The sequence below is a fragment of the Boleophthalmus pectinirostris genome, unplaced genomic scaffold (genome assembly GCF_026225935.1).
Source record: "Boleophthalmus pectinirostris isolate CB_2022bp ecotype Guang Dong unplaced genomic scaffold, ASM2622593v1 HiC_scaffold_19, whole genome shotgun sequence".
Taxonomy (NCBI): Eukaryota; Metazoa; Chordata; class Actinopteri; order Gobiiformes; family Gobiidae; genus Boleophthalmus; species Boleophthalmus pectinirostris.
Genome location: NW_026571140.1, coordinates 23,311,606 through 23,332,589, shown reverse-complemented (window position 1 = coordinate 23,332,589; position 20,984 = coordinate 23,311,606). Strand labels below are relative to the sequence as shown.

The 20,984-nt window shown below is 37.2% G+C and overlaps 1 protein-coding gene across 1 annotated transcript in view; it reads left to right on the top strand.

The window, feature by feature from the left end:
• Positions 1-20,984, top strand: part of ush2a (Usher syndrome 2A (autosomal recessive, mild)) — a 115,568-nt gene that overhangs the window by 33,690 nt on the left and 60,894 nt on the right. The window contains 20 exon segments of the mRNA XM_055154316.1: positions 719-825; positions 1,071-1,194; positions 5,840-5,970; positions 7,425-7,545; positions 7,856-7,966; positions 8,428-8,613; positions 8,722-8,852; positions 8,939-9,218; positions 9,310-9,531; positions 9,599-9,679; positions 11,043-11,231; positions 12,622-12,756; positions 12,908-12,983; positions 13,223-13,308; positions 14,150-14,309; positions 16,033-16,192; positions 16,268-16,415; positions 19,041-19,198; positions 19,989-20,136; positions 20,380-20,535. Of these exon segments, the coding sequence (XP_055010291.1) occupies positions 719-825; positions 1,071-1,194; positions 5,840-5,970; positions 7,425-7,545; positions 7,856-7,966; positions 8,428-8,613; positions 8,722-8,852; positions 8,939-9,218; positions 9,310-9,531; positions 9,599-9,679; positions 11,043-11,231; positions 12,622-12,756; positions 12,908-12,983; positions 13,223-13,308; positions 14,150-14,309; positions 16,033-16,192; positions 16,268-16,415; positions 19,041-19,198; positions 19,989-20,136; positions 20,380-20,535 (2,910 nt within the window).

Here is a 20,984-nt window from a genome sequence, read left to right as displayed (position 1 = left end):
CAGAATGACAGCTACAAAAACTCAGTGCAAATCAATTTTGTTAACATTAACATTAAACACGTAAACATTTTTGTTAACATAACCTAAAACTGGTGTGTGTTCTTTCTACATGTCACCACAGCTCAATTTCAATAGACTGGTAAGCTATCGATTAGCAGTAATTTACGGTTTGATGTGCCAAGATGAAGCACCTAAGGCGAGCTGTCCTCTTTTCCTTTTAAAAGCTCTATTAAAAGTCACAGTGACGATTGGCTCTGCGTATGTCACCGGCAGCTAATTTACTCCCACCATAGACCATTACTGAAACACATAGGCTCAGAAACACAAGAAAGGAATGACATTTAATGCAGGCACATCTGTCCCATCTCCACACCAGTCCATCACACACTAAGCCCTTTTCTCCATTCTTATGTATCCCATCTCGCCGTATCAGCCTGTCTTCCTGATTTATTTATGGTTCATGCTCAAGCTTTGCTGCGTGCCTGTATGTTTTCACAGGGACATTTAATATAACATCTAAAGTGAAATAGGAAATTAAATTGACCCCCTGTTAAGTGAAAATGAGAATTAAGTTAAGTTCTACTATATGCTTGGAATTGGGGTGGTGGGGTGCTTAAGATATGTTCTTGCTGGAAAAAATATTAGAAATAAATCACTGTTAGAAGCAAAGCTATGAAAAGTAATGCTGATCTGATGTTCTACCCATTTTGGTTTTCAGCTCCTGCAGGGCTCTCTCCACCTCGGCTGTACCCAGTAAATGAGTACACCATTCAAATACACTGGGACCCCCCGGCCCAGCTGAATGGACCACCACCGCTTTACCAGGTTACTTCAATGTCATATGATCAAAAATACTATGTACCAAGCAAGAAGTTATATATCAGTCAAAATTGCTTGCTTAAATTGAATGGAATAAAACAAGTTTATTATAATAAAGGGCTGTAAAAACCCCAAACTAGAACTACATTTAGGCCAAAAAGGATAAAACCCTGTCCTTGTGATCATTGCACTACAGTTAATAAATGCTATATTAGGTACATTCCTTTCACTCTCTCATGCTTACATTTCAGCTGGAGAGGTATGATGTTTCTTTATCTGACCCACAATCTCCTGTTGTACGAGGGACCAGGTTTCCAGGCAATAGTTTCTATGAGTTCCCCGATGACACCCTTCCTACAAATACAGACTTTACAGGTAAGAGGATACATACAGTAACTAAAGTTCAGCATCTAAACTCTGTGATGTTACACAATCAAACCACAGTTCTTAATTTAATTCCCTTTTCATTTTGGGGAATATTTAACACCATTTAGTGAGCTGTGTATTTCAGTGTTGTAGTGACATTCTTTAGAATGACTTCCCCAATCATCTTAAAGGACAATTATCTTTCTGTTTACCAGCATCATTAGAGGGTTGAGCTGCACAGCCAAACATGTTCTGCTTCATCTGAGAACATCAACCCAGTCTGACGCTTATAATTAATGACTGCTGATACTAATCAGTGGGATTTGAGCAGCGAGGCTCTGTGATGCCACTTGAGATTATTGCACTGTCCTGCAAGCCCTGATTTCACACCATTTCTCTTGTAAACAGTGTTGTCTTTTCACCAATAGAAAGATAGATTAGATATTCATTACTTTCAAAATAGCAAGTTTAAAACATCATTAGTCTAGTTTAGTCAAACCAGCTCAGCCAAGTAACAGTAGTTATGATGTTATAATAATAATGTTGTCTCAGAATCTCAGAAATACATTATTTTTTACTTTTTTAAATAATTTTTTTCACCTGTACTTTGGTTTGTCACTTGTTTAATATATAGTATAAAAGGTGGATAAAAGATATTTTTGGTGTACAAAACACTATTGTATACTGTAAGTAAAGCAGTAAAGAACAATCGCTGCTGAAGGTGAAAGTTTTAAAATCACAGGTTTTCTTTTCATTTATGAATAACCTCTCCCAAATACTATTCTCATACATTCTTTTTTCCTTTAAGTGCAAAAAACTATCTTTATCTGAAACTTGATATCAAAGACAGACCTGCATAAATTCTTAGATACGATCGTGATATTTAGCATTAAATGAATGCAGCTCATCTCCTTGCCTATGCCCCTTCATAAAGGGTAATGGATCAGACAATCACTTTGAGACCGGATCTATTGTGGACCATCAATGTGTCGGCAGTCCTCAAACCATCGCCTTTTTACAACCATCAATACTAATAGCATCGTCTGCGGACAATTATTCCTATCGAAGTGCATGGAACAGCGAACAAATCAAAGCCAAATTGGATTATGAATGTAATGCAGTGTAATGCCCCCCCAAGAGTCAATTGATCACAGAGGAGAGATTTGTCAATGATTTGTGTCTTGTGGAAGCTTAGTAACTCTGCAATGATAAATGCATTTTTTAAATATTCATTGACTGTACTCATTGAATACTTCAGAGTGTTGTATTATAATTCAGTCCATCATTTTCATCATTTTAGATCCTTGTGTTGCACTATTGCAGAAAGTTACTGTGACAGATCAATCCATATTTTATTGCACTGAGAGATGGTGGACTATTAGCTGTATCAACAATTTGGTGATTTCCATGCATTGATTAGATATTCTTGGCCTGATCTTCCTCTTTCTTTGTTGTTTTATGGACACTCTACTAATACAATTTTTGGTCAATTTTTATGCACATTTTCTCCAGGTTATAAATGAGGTACCTTAATGTTGAACAGGTCAATACTTACCAATCTGAATGTTACTTACTATTATTACCAGAAGCAATCAGACCACTCATATGAATACCCTTTAGGGGTTTCCATAAATACATTTTAGTCCATTTATCTTTAGGCTCAAATGCTTACTTATCTAACAGCAAATAATCTGTTTTACTATTCCAAATGACTAGCTCTTATTCTTTTTATCAATCACTCTGCATTTAAATTAGAAAGCTGTATAAATGTTTCCATGTAAAACAATATTTATAAAAGCTTTTTTCCTTTTTAAACAAATTATGTACTTCTATATGGCAGGTTTGACCTTGGCTAATTGGGACAAGGAAGGTTTGGATACATTTCTCATAATCCAGATATATTACTTCAAATATGAGTAAATGAAGAGAGATGAAACACACTCAGAGAAAAATAGAAAAATGTACACTACAGAAGAACAAATAGAATTGGATGATTTCCAGATAGTCTTATATACTTTATTGCAGCAGCACCATTGCAGCAAATCAGGGGGAAAGAAGGAAATGTTAAATGATACAAATTATTTTCCTTAATTAATATGATTGATTGCCAGGCGTCGCTGTTGAGAGGAGAGGGGGGGAAGTGTGCGCAGGGAAAGTTTGCTCAGACATCATTAGTTTTTCTCCATTTAAAGATTAACCAGAAGAGGCTGGGCTCTTTAATTCTGTCATTTGTATATTTAATGGGCTGCTGCAGAATCTATGAGTGTAATTAGCTGCTGCCGCGCTCTCATTAATACGCCCGGCTCTGATTAATGCCAGCGTAGAGCTAACATGACTGGAGTTATTCAGGTTATGTTGTGTAGATGATCGCACACAACCTCCACTGTTTATGGAGACAAAGAGACTAGAAAGAATACACTAACACAGGCAGTGCGATCCTGATTCTTTATCATATTTATTGGGCCTGTGACTTTTATTAGCTGTTTTATAATAAACTTCTTGTAGATCCTGAAAACATTACTATTATTACTATTACTGCTACTATTCAAACAATTCCACAATTGTATTATACAAATAGATTTATATTGTATTACTCATTTCATTCACAAATTTAAATGATGGTTATTGTTCAATCATGGCACATAAATAATCAATAGTAAGTTGTGAAGACACAGTTATAAAATGTTTTGTGTAACTCAAAGACGTGTGTGCTTGCATGTACTCCGTATGTGAGACAGAGGCACCTGTCAGGATGCGTGTTCAGGTTTGTCTACTGATGGCTCTTAAAAGGTTGTCAATGTGAAGTAGCACAAGCCCAGAGGGAAATATAGAGGAAGTACTGCTGAGCATCAGCACTGTAACTTAGGTGCTGTACATTTAAACAGAAAACACTGGACAAGCATGTGTTTACCGTGTCCCATTACACCCAGCGTGTGTGTTCCCTTTCTACTTTTCAGCTGATGTTAAACCATTTCAGTTTGTTTGACTGACTAGATGCATACTTGTACTGCAGACATGTATGTTTATGAACTTTCAGTCTAGAGGGGTTATGTCTTTGGCATAATATTGTGGTATGTCCTTTACACAAATGAATGAATGAATTATAGAGCAATGTAAACTCTTGAGATAATCCAAATATTAAGTAAAAATTTAAATTAAATATGCAGTTTTTGTAGGAAATGAAATTGTACCTGGGCTATAGGCATGAAAGTGTGAATGCAGAGGTCAGATAAAAGCAGAGAGGTTAAAAGCTGAGGGAACAGAAAGTAGGAGAGATCAGAGGTGATGGTGACAGAAGGAGAAGGTCAAAGGTGGATAATGTATGTCTTAGGATCTGTCATGACATCACTTATCTCTGTAGTGACAAGGTCATGAATGTAAATGACATGTGACTGGAAGATGCACAGGATGCAAGCACAATGTAAAAGACATGTCCATTTTCCCATTCATTCTATCATTTATTTAAAGAAGGCAGCATTCTCCATCACTTTCAACTAAAAGAGCAAAAGCACTACCAATGTTAAATGTAATAACTGTTCTATGGACTGGTTTTAAAAAGTGGAAATACAATAACAACTGAACAGCACATGCTATAAGCTTTCATAATGAAGACGCATTAAAACATAGAGGGTCTTCTTTCTTTAACTGACTTTAACCAACTCAAAATGAGGAGCTTTAAAAACTACACTAAAACACAAAATATATATAAATAAAATAAAAATAATAAAATAATATATATATATATATATATATATATATATATATATATATATATATATATATATATATATATATATATATATATATATATATATATATATATATATATAGGCTAGAATATGAATTTTTGTTTAAGGTGCAACTGTTGGATGTGAGTAATTACTTGTTTAATCCAGAATCTTCTGAACACTCCACTGCCTCCACTGGACTCTTCAGATCTTCCCACACTTCTTTTCCCCGCAGAGCAGCAAGCAGAGCAAACACACACCAACACTTCCACCGGGTCACTATGAGATCTGGTAGTGGATTAAGATCCTATCTCAACATGACAGGCAGGCAATACAGATGAATTCTTAGTCCTACTACGAAATGTACCATTGAAAAAAGAACACTATATCTCTAGCTTCTTGTTTAGTTGATTCCATTAACATAATTCAATTTATGTATAGTTTATCCCTAATAATTCTAATAATACTTACATCCTTACCTCAAAACAAGTAACAAGTTGAAGTGGTGAAGTGGTGTCACTGTTTTGCATGTAAGCACTATTGCATAGGAAGCTTAAGAAAAGTTCATTTGTTCCCCTGGTTGTAGTTTTGATTTAAAGAAGTCAAGACAGATTAGAGCTTTGGTGCAACTGGGACCTGGAGAACTGATGGAGATGCAAGTAGCCATTCTCTCTTTTATAATATGGATGACTTCAAAGTCTTCAGTTGATAAAAGAGAGCAGTAGACGAAAGCTCCGCACTACAGGGGTTAAATGAACTACTATGTGCCACATATTCAAACTGAGCACTTTTGTAAAGTAAATGAAGAGCATTCTAACTGTATTTTTGTTAGACAGACTTGATAAACTTTCTCATGTACCATTTTGCATCTTGACTCCTTTTAACTGTTGATTCTATTATTTTTAAATTGTGGCTTTGGTTCTCAGGTATTCGGTTGAGTTTCAAGACTCAGTCTCCAAATGGTCTGTTGATTGCCGCCTTCTCACCAGTAATTCAAGAAGAGTTCATCGCTATTCAGCTAAAAAATGGACAACTATATTTTATTTTTGATCCACAAGTAAGTATCCGAAAGGTTGAAAATTCTCAGAGTAAAGGAAGGCATTGATGAACAAAATATGTATGCTGTAATTTGGCACCTAATATCTCAAGTTGTTCTTTCACATCTAGTTCAGTTTTTTTATCCATTCTCTAAGTTAATAAATGGATCTGTAGACACCCCTTGGTTCCTGTCACAGTGACACAGAGAAGGGAAAAACTTTGAAAGTGTGTCGACGTTTGAATTGCACTGCAATTAACTCATTCCCTGCAGTCACCTCATGTGAATACCAATTGCAAGCTAATTAAGCTTTGCACTCCTGCACATGTACACACACATACACACACATGCATACACTGCCTGCTTCTCTTATCCATTCATATAGACACATGTAGAAGGGTTAAGAGTCAACGACTTCAATGATGAAAGTGATGATGGGATGATTACGCAGATTTCCATCAGGCCACTAACTAATTACACACATGCATTGTTGCTGCAATTACTTTCATCAATATGACAGTACTGTTACTATTTTTTTTCACTGGTTATATACATTTGGATCCATGTTAAAAGTATTTTTCAATGTCCAGATGCTTAGTGTGTATATAATTTCTGTGTATTTTCGAATAGGGTGGTTTCCTTTATTTAGGCTAGTTTGGATAATTAACAGTGGGAGTGGTGTCACGGCTTATTAGTGTTCCCTTAGATACATATAGCTGGGCCCATTACTTCCCTCTATTAGCCTGTTGAGCTAGCCTAATGGGATTACCAGTGCAGGGGGTTAATTTAGCATGACATAAGAAAGTTATGCACATAAATACACACACATGTGGGCTGCCACACACATACTGCTATACTTTATGTGTATACAAATTTGGTAAAATGTAATATGATCTCCAAGTGTGTAATCCAAACCACATAGTTGTTAAAATATTTGTGATTATTATTGACTAAGTGCTTAAATCCAATCTTTGACCTCTAGACACACAAACTAGCAGTTTTCCATTTTAAAGAACACATTCAAGAACTGACTGGCTCAACGTGATTCCGGATACTTTGTATGTGGTGCTGTAAATGTGTGAAGTCAGTGCCTCTTCCCTTGTTGTCTTGTTAAGTGTTCTACACTAATAATAAAGATGTCAGTGGCTGATATATTTTGGCATTCATACATTTATTGATCCAATCATTAAATCAACTATATGAATCAGTGTCTGCACAAGTGTGAACAAACTGCGTAGAGATTTTTTTTTTCTATATTACTTCATTACTTCTTGTCTGGTTGCTAAAAGCTGATCAAGATGATGTCATGAATAATAGATGGCAGAAAGCCTTGTGAAATGCTAATGTCTATTTTATGGTTACAACTATTAGTAGGTCATAATAAACCCTACACAGAAGTTTTTTTTGTTGTTTTTTCTTTATTGTTGTGATTAAATTGAAATAAATATGCTATATTAAAATGTTGCTGTTTTTAGGGTTCCCCAGTAACTGTGTCAGCGAATAATGGAGAATTACTTCATGATGACCAATGGCACACTATCACTGCGACAAGAAAAGGCTCCATGGGAACAGTGACTATAGACAACCAATACAGAGGTTAACCTCTTCCATACTCAATACAAGCCTATTGATTTCTCTCAATAAAAAGTATTTATGAAGCTATTTATGTAAGCATACTCAAACATGCACATGCAGCTTTGAACCCATTCTTTAAGGTCACATTAAACACATACATTTTATTTTATTTTTTTTTTTTATATACATTTTATTTAATCATATTTTATTTTTTGAATATTAATTCCACTGTTTATGTTTTGTGTAACTCCACTGTTTACATAAAGTATTTTATCAACATTTTATAAAAACGAAAGTTAAAATGAGTCACTATATTTTTGTGCCTCTTTAGGTACTGGATTGGCAGCCAGTGGCAACACCATTATTGGGGAAAACACCGGTGTGTTCATTGGAGGCCTGCCTGAGGACTTCACATTTCAACGTGGAGATTTAGGTGAATTCAGTCAATCATCAGTCCGCTCCATTAGGGAAATAGTTTCCCTTTAAACATCAAGCTCTTTTTACTACTGTACGTAAATTATGATTTACTAGGCTTAACAAGATCATTTATATTTAACACACAAAAATTTCTTCAAGTGTTTTCAGTATTAGAGTACTTGATGTGTGTTTATATTTACATATATATATAAAATATTTATTATCTTTTTAATTCTTTTTTTGTTTTGATTCTTCAACCTACTTATTAGTTAAACTTTATTTGTGCTTCCCAAAATCCTAATAACTGCCAATTTTGTTTGAAAATAAAATACATAAACAGCCCAATATTCAAACAATTAATATGACCACTGTCTAATCCACTACCCTTTTAGGCACGTAAATACTCAAATCAACACAAATTTTATTTCCCAGAAGTTGCATAAAGCAGAAAGATAAGCAATGACTTTTTTCTTTGTCTCCCATCAGATGTTGAGCTGGTGAAACAGGGCTTCACTGGTTGCCTGAGAGATGTACATTTTCTGATGATGAACAATCCCTTTGAACAGTGGAAACCTCTCAACTGGACATCAGCCACGAAGAAGGCGTCGGCCTATGAGAGTTGGGAAGGCTGTCCTGCTCAGCTTGTAGAAGGAGCTCATTTTCTGGGACATGGTTGGTTCAGACTATCATTTTGTTTTATGCAATATGTCTCACTTCATGGTTATTCTAATGTCAATTTGATTTGAATGTTTAACATTAAAAACACAATGCCTGTTTTAGGTTACTTGGAATTAAGTCGCGATGTCTTCAGGGGAGGAGAAAACTTTAAGATTTCTTTCGAATTCCGAACTGACCAATTAGATGCACTGTTACTATTTACTTACAATACAGAAAGCGATGATTATATGCTAGTAAGTTTTGAGAGATCATTGTCATTTATTTAATTTTATTAAAACAAATATGTATCTTATACTTCTGAGATGTTTGTTTTGCTTAGGTACAACTGAGAGGTGGTTTTCTGTCCTTTGTTGTGTCTTGTGGAGGTGAAGTCACATCTCTTGGCATGTGGGCAGGGCTTGGCTACTGTGATGGTGACTGGAAACAGTTTTCAGTGACTAAAGAGGGCTCCCTTCTCTCTGCCATTGTTGACGACTGGGAGGACATGATGAGGGGAGATGGGCAATATCTTCTGCTGCAAGTTGATTCTCTGCTTTATTTAGGGGGTGTGCCTTCAGAGCTCAGTCACCCTGCTTTGGACAGTCAAAGTCACAAGCATGGTACTTTTCAGCTAGAAAAAATATAACAAATTTTGTTAGGTAAATATATAAAAATTACTATGTTTTCTTTTATCTTACTTTTTATCTACAGGTCTTGGTGGTTGCATAAGAAGTGTTTTGATACGTGATGAAAGAAACTCTGATATCTTTTCTTTTGTGAACCTGTTTGTTGCCACTCTGGGTTCTGCTCGAGTATTTTTAGGAGGATGTCCCAACACTGAAAATCACTACAACTGCAGAGGGAATGACTCAGTGCTGGTTTATACTGGGAAAAATAACCAAGCCACGGATGATACCCTACAGCCCTTCACTGGTAACATTTTAATATATTTATAAACACTGGATCGTTCACAAACATTTATTTTCTTTGTTCTTTTAAGAGTACTTTTACAGGTATGTGGCATTGGGTGCTGGAGGTTGGTCAGTGGGGCCATGGCAGAGAGGGCGGAGTCAAGGAAGAGGTAACTCCATATGTGAATAAAACACTTTCTTACTTTACCACAAATATTTGAGGAACAAAATAGATGAAACACACAATAATACAGACAGAGCCTGTCTAGATCCATATAACACATGCAGCTGAACAACTGGGATGTGTGGAAGAGCTTAAGAGAGTTAGACGCAATTTTGTTCTCCTCACAGATTTAAAACTGGACGAATCAGATGTAGCTTTAAACTTTTCTGGTGGAGGATCTGTCACTTGCTTGTCTCCAAGTAGTTATTGATTTCCATGGAATCCCAGTAAACATATCTACCTAGCATTTATTCATTATGTGTGTTTCAATTGTTCAAAAATAGAAGACATGTTCGCAGTGCAACTTTAAGCAAAGTAAATAAAAATTTTATTTAATTAAACTCACAAAGAGTTATTATGAATGCTAATCAAGCTACACATTTTGAAATAGTTAGCTGTTTCTGTGTTTCACTTTTACTCCTGCGACTTTATTGTATTTAAGACTGTATTTAAGCACTAATATCTTGCACACTCTGTAAGAGTTTTCAGTGTCAGTAATATTACATGTGCCTGACAGTATGAGAGATTGATAAAGCCTCTATAAAGGGCATCCCAGTAAAAGGCTGTTAACCCAGAATGGCCTGTGTAGTCCCTTGTGTAATATAAAGTAGCTCGTTAGTAGTGAACGATACACTGGTAGGTCCCACATACCATCATATGCTTTGGTATGGGCGGAAGGAGGAATGAAGAAGATGAGGAATGCCATAAAAAAATTTGAACAATGTGGAAAAAGTGTCCAGTAAAGTTGTATATATAAACAAGGACACAACTTAACTTTTTGAAGACTTTGTTCGTTGTTGTTGAAGGTAATTGTTTGTGCTCTACCTATAGCACCTCTATATTACCCTGTTTTGAAAACCCTTCAAGAATGTATGCCCATGTCTAGGATGAGATGAAAAATGAAGAAATGATTAATGCTGAAAATGAAAGTGGCTATGAGGAAGTGATATAGAACAATAAGAGTGAAGGATGGAGAAAAAAAGGGTAGACACTACCGAACTACAGAGTGTGTCAGTGAAAGAAGCAGTATTGAGGAATAGGGAGGCTGCTTGCTGTGAAATATAGCCCAGGATGAATAGCTGGGTGTATTAAATCAGCGCTGAAAAAGTTACTGCTCTCATAAATAGTATTTATGCTAATGGCAAGGCTTGATTTACTGAGTCTATTAAAACATGTGGGTGGTGGGGAACTTCTTTTGTACATTATATGACCCCCATGTTTGGTAAATGCTTAATATGTGTTTTAAATAAACATAGCTGTACGATCATTACTATTGTATAATTGTTTAATTGAAAATTAACTTTTTTTAGTCCCTCAGGTTGTGCCCGCTCCCAGAGCAGTTCAGAATTTGAATGGGTTCAGTGCCAATGTGTTTTGGACTCCACCCACAGATGAACTGATGGGGATGATTGACTATTATGAGTTGAAGGCCTACAATCTAGATAATCCTGAAGAAGCACCAATCTCCACCACTTACCTTGCTAATGGAAATTTCACAGGTAAATCACAAATCTATGTCATTGAGGTCCCATCTAGGACAACCGTGGCACAAAATAATTTTGTAACCTTATTATATTTGTGTTCGTTTGATAGCACACAAGTAATGCAGAGTGCAAAAAGATGTAAATTTATATATGAAAAGTGTATGTTTTACTGTTTATTATTATTATACTATGACTTTTTACATATCTCCACATAAAACAGGCTTCAAACATTATTGTGTCTAAAAACACATTGGTTTACACTTACATTTACTTTATTTATGTCCCATTCTAAACTCACACACGCACGCACATAGTCGAGGCATCCCTGTTAACGTCTACTTGGCAAGTCCCCAGCTCCAGAAGACAGTCTCCATTTGGAACAAGACACTTCGGAGTACCCCAGTGATGTCATACCTTGGCCATGGTCCTTCTCTCTCTCTTGTTGTTGCTCACTTTTCGATCTTTCCTCACTTCGTCTTTTATGATGATGATGATGATGTCTGCATCCGCCGCTGCTATTCGTCCCTCCTCTCATCCACTCGCCTATGTCTCCAGGCAAATATGAAGATGAGCTCTCTGTTTCTGTCTTCCACTGTCTCTCTCCTTCCTCTGCCCATTCCCATCCTCTCTCTTTGGCAGGCATTAAGTCCACCACGATAAGGCTTCTTCTTAATTTATGATGGCCTCGACACCTGACTGCAGAATTACACCAACGGCTAAAAAACACTGAAAGCAAATGAGGGTGTAATGGCAGTGGAGTGGGGCCCTGGCCCCTAATTGAATTAAAAGACATGGGTAACGCAGGGAGAGAGATGGAGGGGACGGAAAAAGAAAGACATGGGGTTAGGAGAACTGGAGGGGGCGGAAACGAGAGGACGTAAAAGCATGACTGAGGAAATATGGGAGGAATAGAAAGCCTATGACAGAGGACAAAAAACAGCAACGGGACGAGTAGGGCTTTACAATGAGAGGAGACTGTTGCCAAACAGAGAAAGTTTGCTTAGCAACAGTGGAACGTCAAACTATTCTACTCTCAGGCCATCCATAAAATCACAATTGTTCTGTTTCTAGTTGTTAACCATTAGTTTATCTTTTTAATCACTCTGGGCTGGTTTGTTACTTTAATAGAAAGAAAACTTTTTTGCATATAGAGAAAATGTCTTACATACACCATGCCCAGGTCTCATTAAATTTTATTTGGAGAATATGTTCATAGAATCAAAATGGCTAATTGTATATGTGCTCATTTATTTCATTTGTCTGTTCATACTTATTCCTCCATTAGAGGCTACAGCTGACTAATGATAAAACCACCTCTGTATGGATGATATGTGATGTCACATAGGCCATACAGTAGGGTTAGGGACACGTGGTCTAATGGTCACTTTTATGTCTTTTTCTACAGGCGTGTTGTATGGCCTCACTCCAGCCACTCGGTACTGTGTCACTATCAGTGCCTGTACTCACTTTGGCTGCACAGAGAGTCCACAAACAGACAGTGAAGGGGGTTTGATGTCAGTCCTCACAACTCCTGATGAAGGTACACCATCACAGCCCACACTCATAATGCTATTCAGCAGACACCGCCTGATAACTGCAGTTTGCTTATTAGAGTTTTGAAATCTGAAATAATATATCTTGTACAACTCTCCTAATGTATTTTTTTATTTCCTCTTTTAAAATGTATTTAGCTCCAGATGCAGTTTTTCCTCCTGTTACTGTCTCATCACCCACATCTCTCCATATTACTTGGAAACCTCCAGACAAGTACGCATTATTGGTTTAGTGATCTGAATATTTCTTCATCATTCCAAAATTGTTTTCACAAAGCATATATCAAAATAGTTGTTTTGATTAGTCTGTAATATTATTTGCTTTGCACTAGTCCTAGTGGTAAAAAACTGAACAGCCATTTCAAATGATTGTTATTTTGTGATTTAAAAAAACTGTATTATTATATCAAAGAAATCATTGATACATTAACCTCCTATCTCTTTCACTTGTAGGCCCAATGGAATTATTACAGACTACCTCCTCTACCACAATGGCCAAATGGTGTACAAGGGTACGGGCGAACAGCACAACATTGCTGGTAAGCGGCGCTGTGCCCCAGTGAAGCGCTGACAGGGCCTGTGTGCATAGAGAGGGGGAAGAGTGAAGACAGGGAAAAATGAAGTGGAGGATTAGCATTTGAAAGAGGAACGAGCATCGCAGTCCTCACCGAGGGAATAGCACTGTGAAAAAGAGCCCTAAACACACATGAAAATAAAGCATCTGAGAAACAAAGAAGTGGCAGCATTAGTACACATGCATACACACATTCTACTTCGACTTAAAGAAGGTATGAAACACATGTCATACTGCTGAGACCAGAGGGTGGCTTGAGGATACTAAGGTGTTACAGACTTAGACACACACAAAAGTACACACACACACACACACACACTTACACAGATACACACGGAAAGGAGCACATGCAGGCTCCCAGGATGCACATATCTTTTAGACAAAACCTTTGGCACAGTTGTAGAGGCACAAGACACCATAGGGGGGCTAGTGATTATTACTGATCTGGACTTGTTACACACAAGCAAAGGCAAAACATGGAAGTGGCCATCAGTGTCTGTATGTGTCTATGTGAGCTAATGAAGGCACCAGAGCACATATCATCCATGCTGAGTTAATAATGCAGAGTGTCTGATGTTCACAGTGATTGGGAGGATTATGGACACACTAATTATACACTATGTGCTTGAATAGGCCGTGTTATAGAGGGCAAGATTGCAAAAGAAAGACCGATGAGAAGTGGCTTTGAGACTCCATGGAAATTAGTTGTTTAAAAAGATGTGGCAGGGCTTACATGAATTATGTGTTATGTAACTGAATATTACTTTTATTTGTTAACATCTCCTGGTTGTTGTCGTTAAATATAGGGCTTGCTGTGTACTCGACTCATGTACTGGTTGTGAGTGCGTGTACTTCAGCGGGCTGCACCAACAGTTCACAGGTAACAGTGGTGACCTCCCAGCTTCCCCCTGGGCCTCTGCACACGCCTACTCTTACCCTCCTGGATTCACGGACCATTCTGGTGGAGTGAGTGCATATTTTAGATTAATTAAACACAATCAAGTATTTATTTTATTTTTTTTACAATATTCTTAGCAAAATGTTTGCTAACTACCTATAAATTATTCTCCTATTAATGCCAAGCCCAGATAAGCCTAAACTTAAAGCATGTCTATATGCAAATGCCCCCATGCTCGATGACAGATTATTTATTGTAACAATCATCATTCAAAATAAAATTTTAATGTTTTATAGTCATAAATATTTTGGCTGTTCATTTACCTTTTTCAGTGTATACATTGAGACACTGAAGATAGTAGACAACCAGTGACCTTCTGCAGTTATGTTTACTATGCAGAATATTCTTTCAGTTGACCTTTCACCTTTAAAAGGAGGGGGCGCAGGTAGACGGATCTCTGCCCTTTTTCCATTATGTTTCTGTGCTGCTGCTCTGTGCTCAGGTGTGTCTGTGTGTGTATGCGTGCATGTGTCTATGTATGTGTGTGTTTGCAGAGTCAATCTGTGTGAAAGCCATTAGTGTCCCGACTGTCAGTTACAGTGAGACTCACCGCACGAGGGCACCATGCCATTCATACACACACATAACACATACCACATACAGGCAACAATGGACAGAGGCTAAGTAAGACTATAAAGAGACTGGAGGTTCCTCAGGGCAGAAGGGAAAACAGATCTTGTGTGAATTCGTGTGCTTAATGAGTCAATTTACATAACATTTATAAAGCCAATCTAGCATTTTGTAACAGGGCAAATATGGCAAATATATACCATGAATTAATGAGGTCATGACTATTACTAGTTATAATTTTAATCACCATATGTGGAAAGATACACATAATAGCACGTCATGAGTGGTCAATATCTTGCTATTTTGTCTGTGAGAAAAGTTGAGGTAGAAAAAATAAAAATGATCAGAGGAATGAAAGAATAACAAGGAAATTCTGTCAGAGGCAATTAGAAGCTGCACCTTCTATTTCAAACTACTAAAACCGCTGAGTTTAAAATGTTGCCTACTGATTTCAGATGGTTTTCTAAAAATTGACAAAAAAAAATCCAGTCACACGAGTTATGTAACATAAACTCATAAAAATGTAGTCTTTTAAAACTATGAATTTCCAAAAAGTGATTGATTGCTTAAGTGGCCCAGTTATTCAGTTGTTTCAAAAACAGGCATAAATCACTGTGCCAATAAATTGCATATAAATCTGATTCTGAATATAATAGATTATTCCCAATAGCATTCAAATAAGGACTCTTTAATGGGAGGACCCGAGAAAGAATTCTGTCACAACCGAAACGGCACTCACATGTTGAGGGCTTTGTAACTACACAGATTACACAATTACACAGATGCAACAGAACTTTACAATTGATTGTACCAGTACTGAAATGTATGTCATTGATTAACATAATTATACCTGTAGTGGAGCCTTTTAGAAACCAATTCTTTAAATTGGTGATATTTTTGGCACTGCCTTTCTAGTCGTCCTCCACTCTCATACCACCGGGGACTTTCATTCTAAATATAGAAAAGAGTGTTTGACAAGGAAACTCTTTGCAGTAATGGCTTGTGTTTTCTGCCACTGAAACCCTACCTTGTCTGTCTCCTTTCAACTCGATCTGTGAGAAACTAAATTAGAATGACACACTAATATTACATTTTCATATTACTTAGACAATGTAACACTAACTAACTGCTGTTTCATCATACTGACTTACACTTCCCTAGGTGGGCCCGTCCCTCTCAGGTTAATGGGGTTCTAGAGTCCTACTCCATCTTTGTCTCTGCTGATGATGGACCTGTTCTGGTCCACAACAGCACAGACCTCACTGAAGAATACACTTTACGAAATCTAACCCCCGGAACAGCATACAACATCACTGTGGCAGTGAGTTTCCATCTATTCTTATTTGTCACAATCATCTCTGGAGTCTATGATTGTAATTCTTTCTGTCCTTTTCAGGCCTGTACAGGTGGTGGTTGTACACTGAGCCCTCCCAGCCACGCTAAGACAGAGGAGAGCACTCCAGAGGATATTCCAGCACCTGTGGTCACTCCTATATCTCCACATGCATTCAACGTGAGCTGGACACCACCCAGTACTCCAAATGGTAAGAAGACATACAAACAACAAATCAAAAAACAAAATCTAAACTATGAAGATAAATGCTCTCTTCTCTATGTTATGAATTATTATCCTAGATTAAATATCTGTTAAGGTCAAATTGCTTTCCTCTGTTTTCTCCGTTATTGTTGTAATATAAGGCTAAAATATGACTAACTGAAATAGATAAATTATAAAGTGGATATTTCAGTTGGGTTATTACAACTGGACTAGAGAGTGTTTTCACAGACATACCAGAACGATGTGTTGGAATGCAGCAGAGAGACAGTGTACAGCAGCAGTGGGTGAGAGGCCAGTGTTTCACAGCGGAGCTTTAAGTGGATGAAAAGTGCTCCCTTTTGACTGAACTGAGAACTGCAGGCACTCAGACTAGGCCCACTCTCTGAGATGTTTGAATGCACTACACTTAGATTTCTCTGAACACCCATGTACATAACAGCTAGATTTGTATGTCTGTGTATAATATTTTCATGAATGAGAAGTTAATGTTAAGATCTTAGGCTCTTAATTTGACTGGTGTAAAAGAAAAGAAAGAATGGCATGAGGCAGATTTGGCTCAACTGGAAGTTTTAGCAAGTCTATTTTTTGGTTTATTTAAGATATAATTTATTGTTTAAAATACATTTGTTGGTCTCAAAGAGAAAACATTGTCCACATGTGGGCTGTCAAAAAAACTCTTATTATACCCATGTTTTAGGCAAATACAAATACATATTTTTCCTTTACTCCTATACTATATTGCGTGAACCAACATTCTTTATGACAGTATTTTGTTCTTTACTGCAAACAAGCATTTAAAATAACTAAGTAAGTAATAATTTGATTCATTAAGTATGCTTTACATATTTTAAGTCTTTACAGACAATTGTTTTGTCTCTTGACCCTAAATGAATAAAGTCATAAAATTATTCTGTGCTGTTTCACAGTCTTAAACATATGCACGACTCCATGTTATCAGCGTTACTGCCATGCTCGTTAAAGTCTGTGTAATTCTATAATGTGCCTGTGCCTAATGTGAATTGTGTGTGTTTTACGCTTAATGCCACACGAGTGCATTTCGCGCCATAAACCCTGTGATGTGTGCGCATATTAGCCTGGATAAATTACTTAAAGCCCTTTCTCCTATGATGACAGAAATTTATAACAAGGGATACACTTAATCACAATTACTCGATTATATCATGCTTAAAACGCTTTAATTTTGTTCCTCAATAAGAAAAGAAAAAAAAAAAAAGCTTTTTTTTTTCATGTGTTCGTTTTCATAAATGGACAGCCACAATGACGATGATGCTGATGGGATGGTGAGGAGTTAGATTTGTCTCTCCCTCGCTCTCTCTCCCCCTTCTCCCCAATTCCGCAGGGATTTGTGCGGGATAATCCTCTCGGGGATTAGGTCGGGGCAACACGCAGACAAAGAGGGGAAATAAGCCTGTTATGCATTCGCTGCTTCATTTCCCAACCTGTCTTTATTACAACCTATACTGATACGGGCTTATTCACACACACAGGCCTGCAGATGCACGCATGCTCACACACGCATATGATTGGCTACATTAAGAGCTTCCCAGATGTAGTTGCTGTCCAAGGGGGCTTTTGTGTCTTCATTTCCTTGATAGGTGCGTGTATCTGTATGGAGCAATAATAAAACCCACACATGATTAAAGCAGAATAGACCCTCAGTTCTTAGGACTGATCTTTTGAGCCCCTTGTATGCATTTTTATTAAGGAAAGTACATTTGCCATTGCACTGTTTCAGTCTTTTATTAGGTAGATGTAATGTAATGTCATTATTGTGCGAGTGTATGGAAGTGTGGGGCTGTACTCTTTGTGTGTATGTGATCATTTAAGTTGGAATCATCCACCATATGTTCACTGTAGGGAGACTGTCCATATAAGAGCATTTATCCTCACAATGCCTATGGCCACATTTGTCATTTCTTTGCCTTTTCATGATACGGCTCAGGAACACTTTTAATTCACTCAGTTATGAGTTGCCGTGTAATCCAGTGACCCTAATTTCACCCCTCCATCGCATTCCTCTGTTTATATTGTAGTAGCATACGTTAAAACGAATGTAGATAGAATAACGCTGTTTTTTTTTTTTTTTTCAGAATTATAAAAATTATTTCCTTTTAATTGCTTCCTTCAGCTTACCTTCAGGATGACAAGGTCATTTTTTATCATTTCTGCTATACTATGAAGACATAACCTGGAAGACTGGTAGTGTGGCCGATGTGAGAGGAAAGAATCCAGCTTTTGCATACCCAACTGTGTTTATCAGTACCCTCTGTAGTTAGTGTACAGTATTCTCTATCCATAGCCCCATAGTTTACAGCTGCCAAAATGGGGTTCATGACCCTTCTCTGGGGGGTACATTTTTCTTTTTCTTTTTTTTTTTTAATTAATTATTTTTTTTTAAACCAGGGTTTGTTTCTGGTGACTGTTACATAACAACATTAAACTCAAGTGTAAACATTGATTAGTTTCTTTCCTAATGTTTAACCTGCTAATTATTATTAATTTCTTGTTTTGTTACTGTGTAACTGTGTAATACTATGTAATAACATTTGTATTATCATGAGGATCTTGATATGCTTTGTTGACGTGACAGGTGTCATTACCAGCTATGTTCTTTGGCTGGATGGAGCCCTTATTCTAAACTCTAGTTCATCTGAGAGGTTCTTTGTGGTGGATGGACTTTCTCCATGGAGCCGACACGTTCTGCGCTTACAGGCCTGTACTGCACACAGCTGTGGAAGAGGACCGCTGGTGAGTTACTAATGTACCTGCTTCTTAATCAAGTAAATACTGAAGATTATCATCCAAACCTTACCCATTGCTTCAGTGCAATAATTTGAGTTTGTGGGGCATGTGTGTGTCACTGGGTGTCATAAAGGTGATCGATTCACGCAGCTCAATAATGAGGGTTGGCGTGGCGACAGTGACATTTGGAAGGAAATGCCACTCTGCACTCAATGATGTCTCTGACGACAGGCCATATTTTGGGGCATTTTTCCAATACAGATGCCATATTTAGTCAAACAGTCAGACCAGCTGACACAGCAGAACAAGAGTAGAGCAAGGTGGGAAGGGGAGGGGTGAACAGGATGAAGGGGTGAAAAGAGGAGAGGACATGGCATGGATGGGAAATGGAGAGAAATAGAATCACAAATAGAAATAGTGGGTGTTTAGGGATTATAGATATTTCTGGGGATAGAACAAATGCTCACAGCAAAGTAGGTCTTGAAATAGGAAGCTGTGACATAAAACTCAGGGAAGAGCAGAGTGGTCAGTTTGTGCATACAAAGATTAAAGGACAATTGACAGCAAGTTTTAGAGCAATTTGTGATTGGAAGTCAAACTACTAGAACAAAATAGAACCAAATATCTTAATAAAACACTGTAAACTGGAGATTGTTTAAATTTTTTTATTGTACATGTATATCTCCAGTATCAGGTGGAAATGTGTGTGTGCATTGCATGTATTATTAAATTCACTGTATGAGCACAAGAGTCTTACTATGTGTGCGTCTTTTCATTCTCTTTTCCTTTTAATCAGACGGAGATGCATACATTAGAAATGGCCCCAGAGGGCCCCATTCTCCTAGAGTTGACCAATCACAGCTCACGATCAGTTCGAGTCCGCTGGACTGCCCCACCAAGACCAAATGGGAATCTTACCTACACACTGTACTACAAAAGCAAAGGTAAAACATGCAGTCTGTTCATGAAGAACAAGATTTTTGGTTGGTTTGGTGAAATAATAATAAAAAAAACATACATATATTTTATTTCATTTAGATGAAGTGTTTTTTTGTACCTGTGCTGTAATATAGTGTCTGTGTGTTGATTAAAAAGAACAATACATTTTTTTAAATAATTTTGAATATAATATAATATATATATATAAAATATATATAATATAATGTTTTAAATGTGCTTGCTCTCAGATGATGATGGCATTGTGGACAGAAATGCAGTGTTGGGCAGCTGGTTAACAGTGACTGACCTGCAGCCCTATTCCAACTACAGCTTCTGGATTAGAGGGTGCAACAGTCAAGGCTGTGTGCAGAGCCTGCCCTTCAGTATCACAACACCACCAACAGGTAAGTTTCTCTAGATGATTTCAAATTTGTCAATGACATTATATTAGCATGCAATTGTAAAGATCAAACATATTTGTCTATTTTTGAACTCTGATTGGCCTGAAATATAATGAAATATAAATGTCACAAAAAGCTTTATTTGTTAGTTCAGGACCACACCACACCCACCCCTGAGTCAGAGCACAACAACAGACACACTTAGGAAAGTTCTGCTGTTCAAGTTCAAAACAAAGGCATAAGAAAGTATAAATTTTAAATACCAGACGTTTCCTCTTTCTATCTTTCTTTCTACCTCTGTGCCTCTGGCATCTCTTTAGACTTCTTTAAGGCAAACTGTCTTGATGTGTCCTTGTTGTATGAAAGAACAGAGAGAAGATACCCGAGCATGAGACAGAGGAGCAGCGGAGGAGGAGCGCGGAGAGCGAACCGAACATAAAGTGCATAGTTTA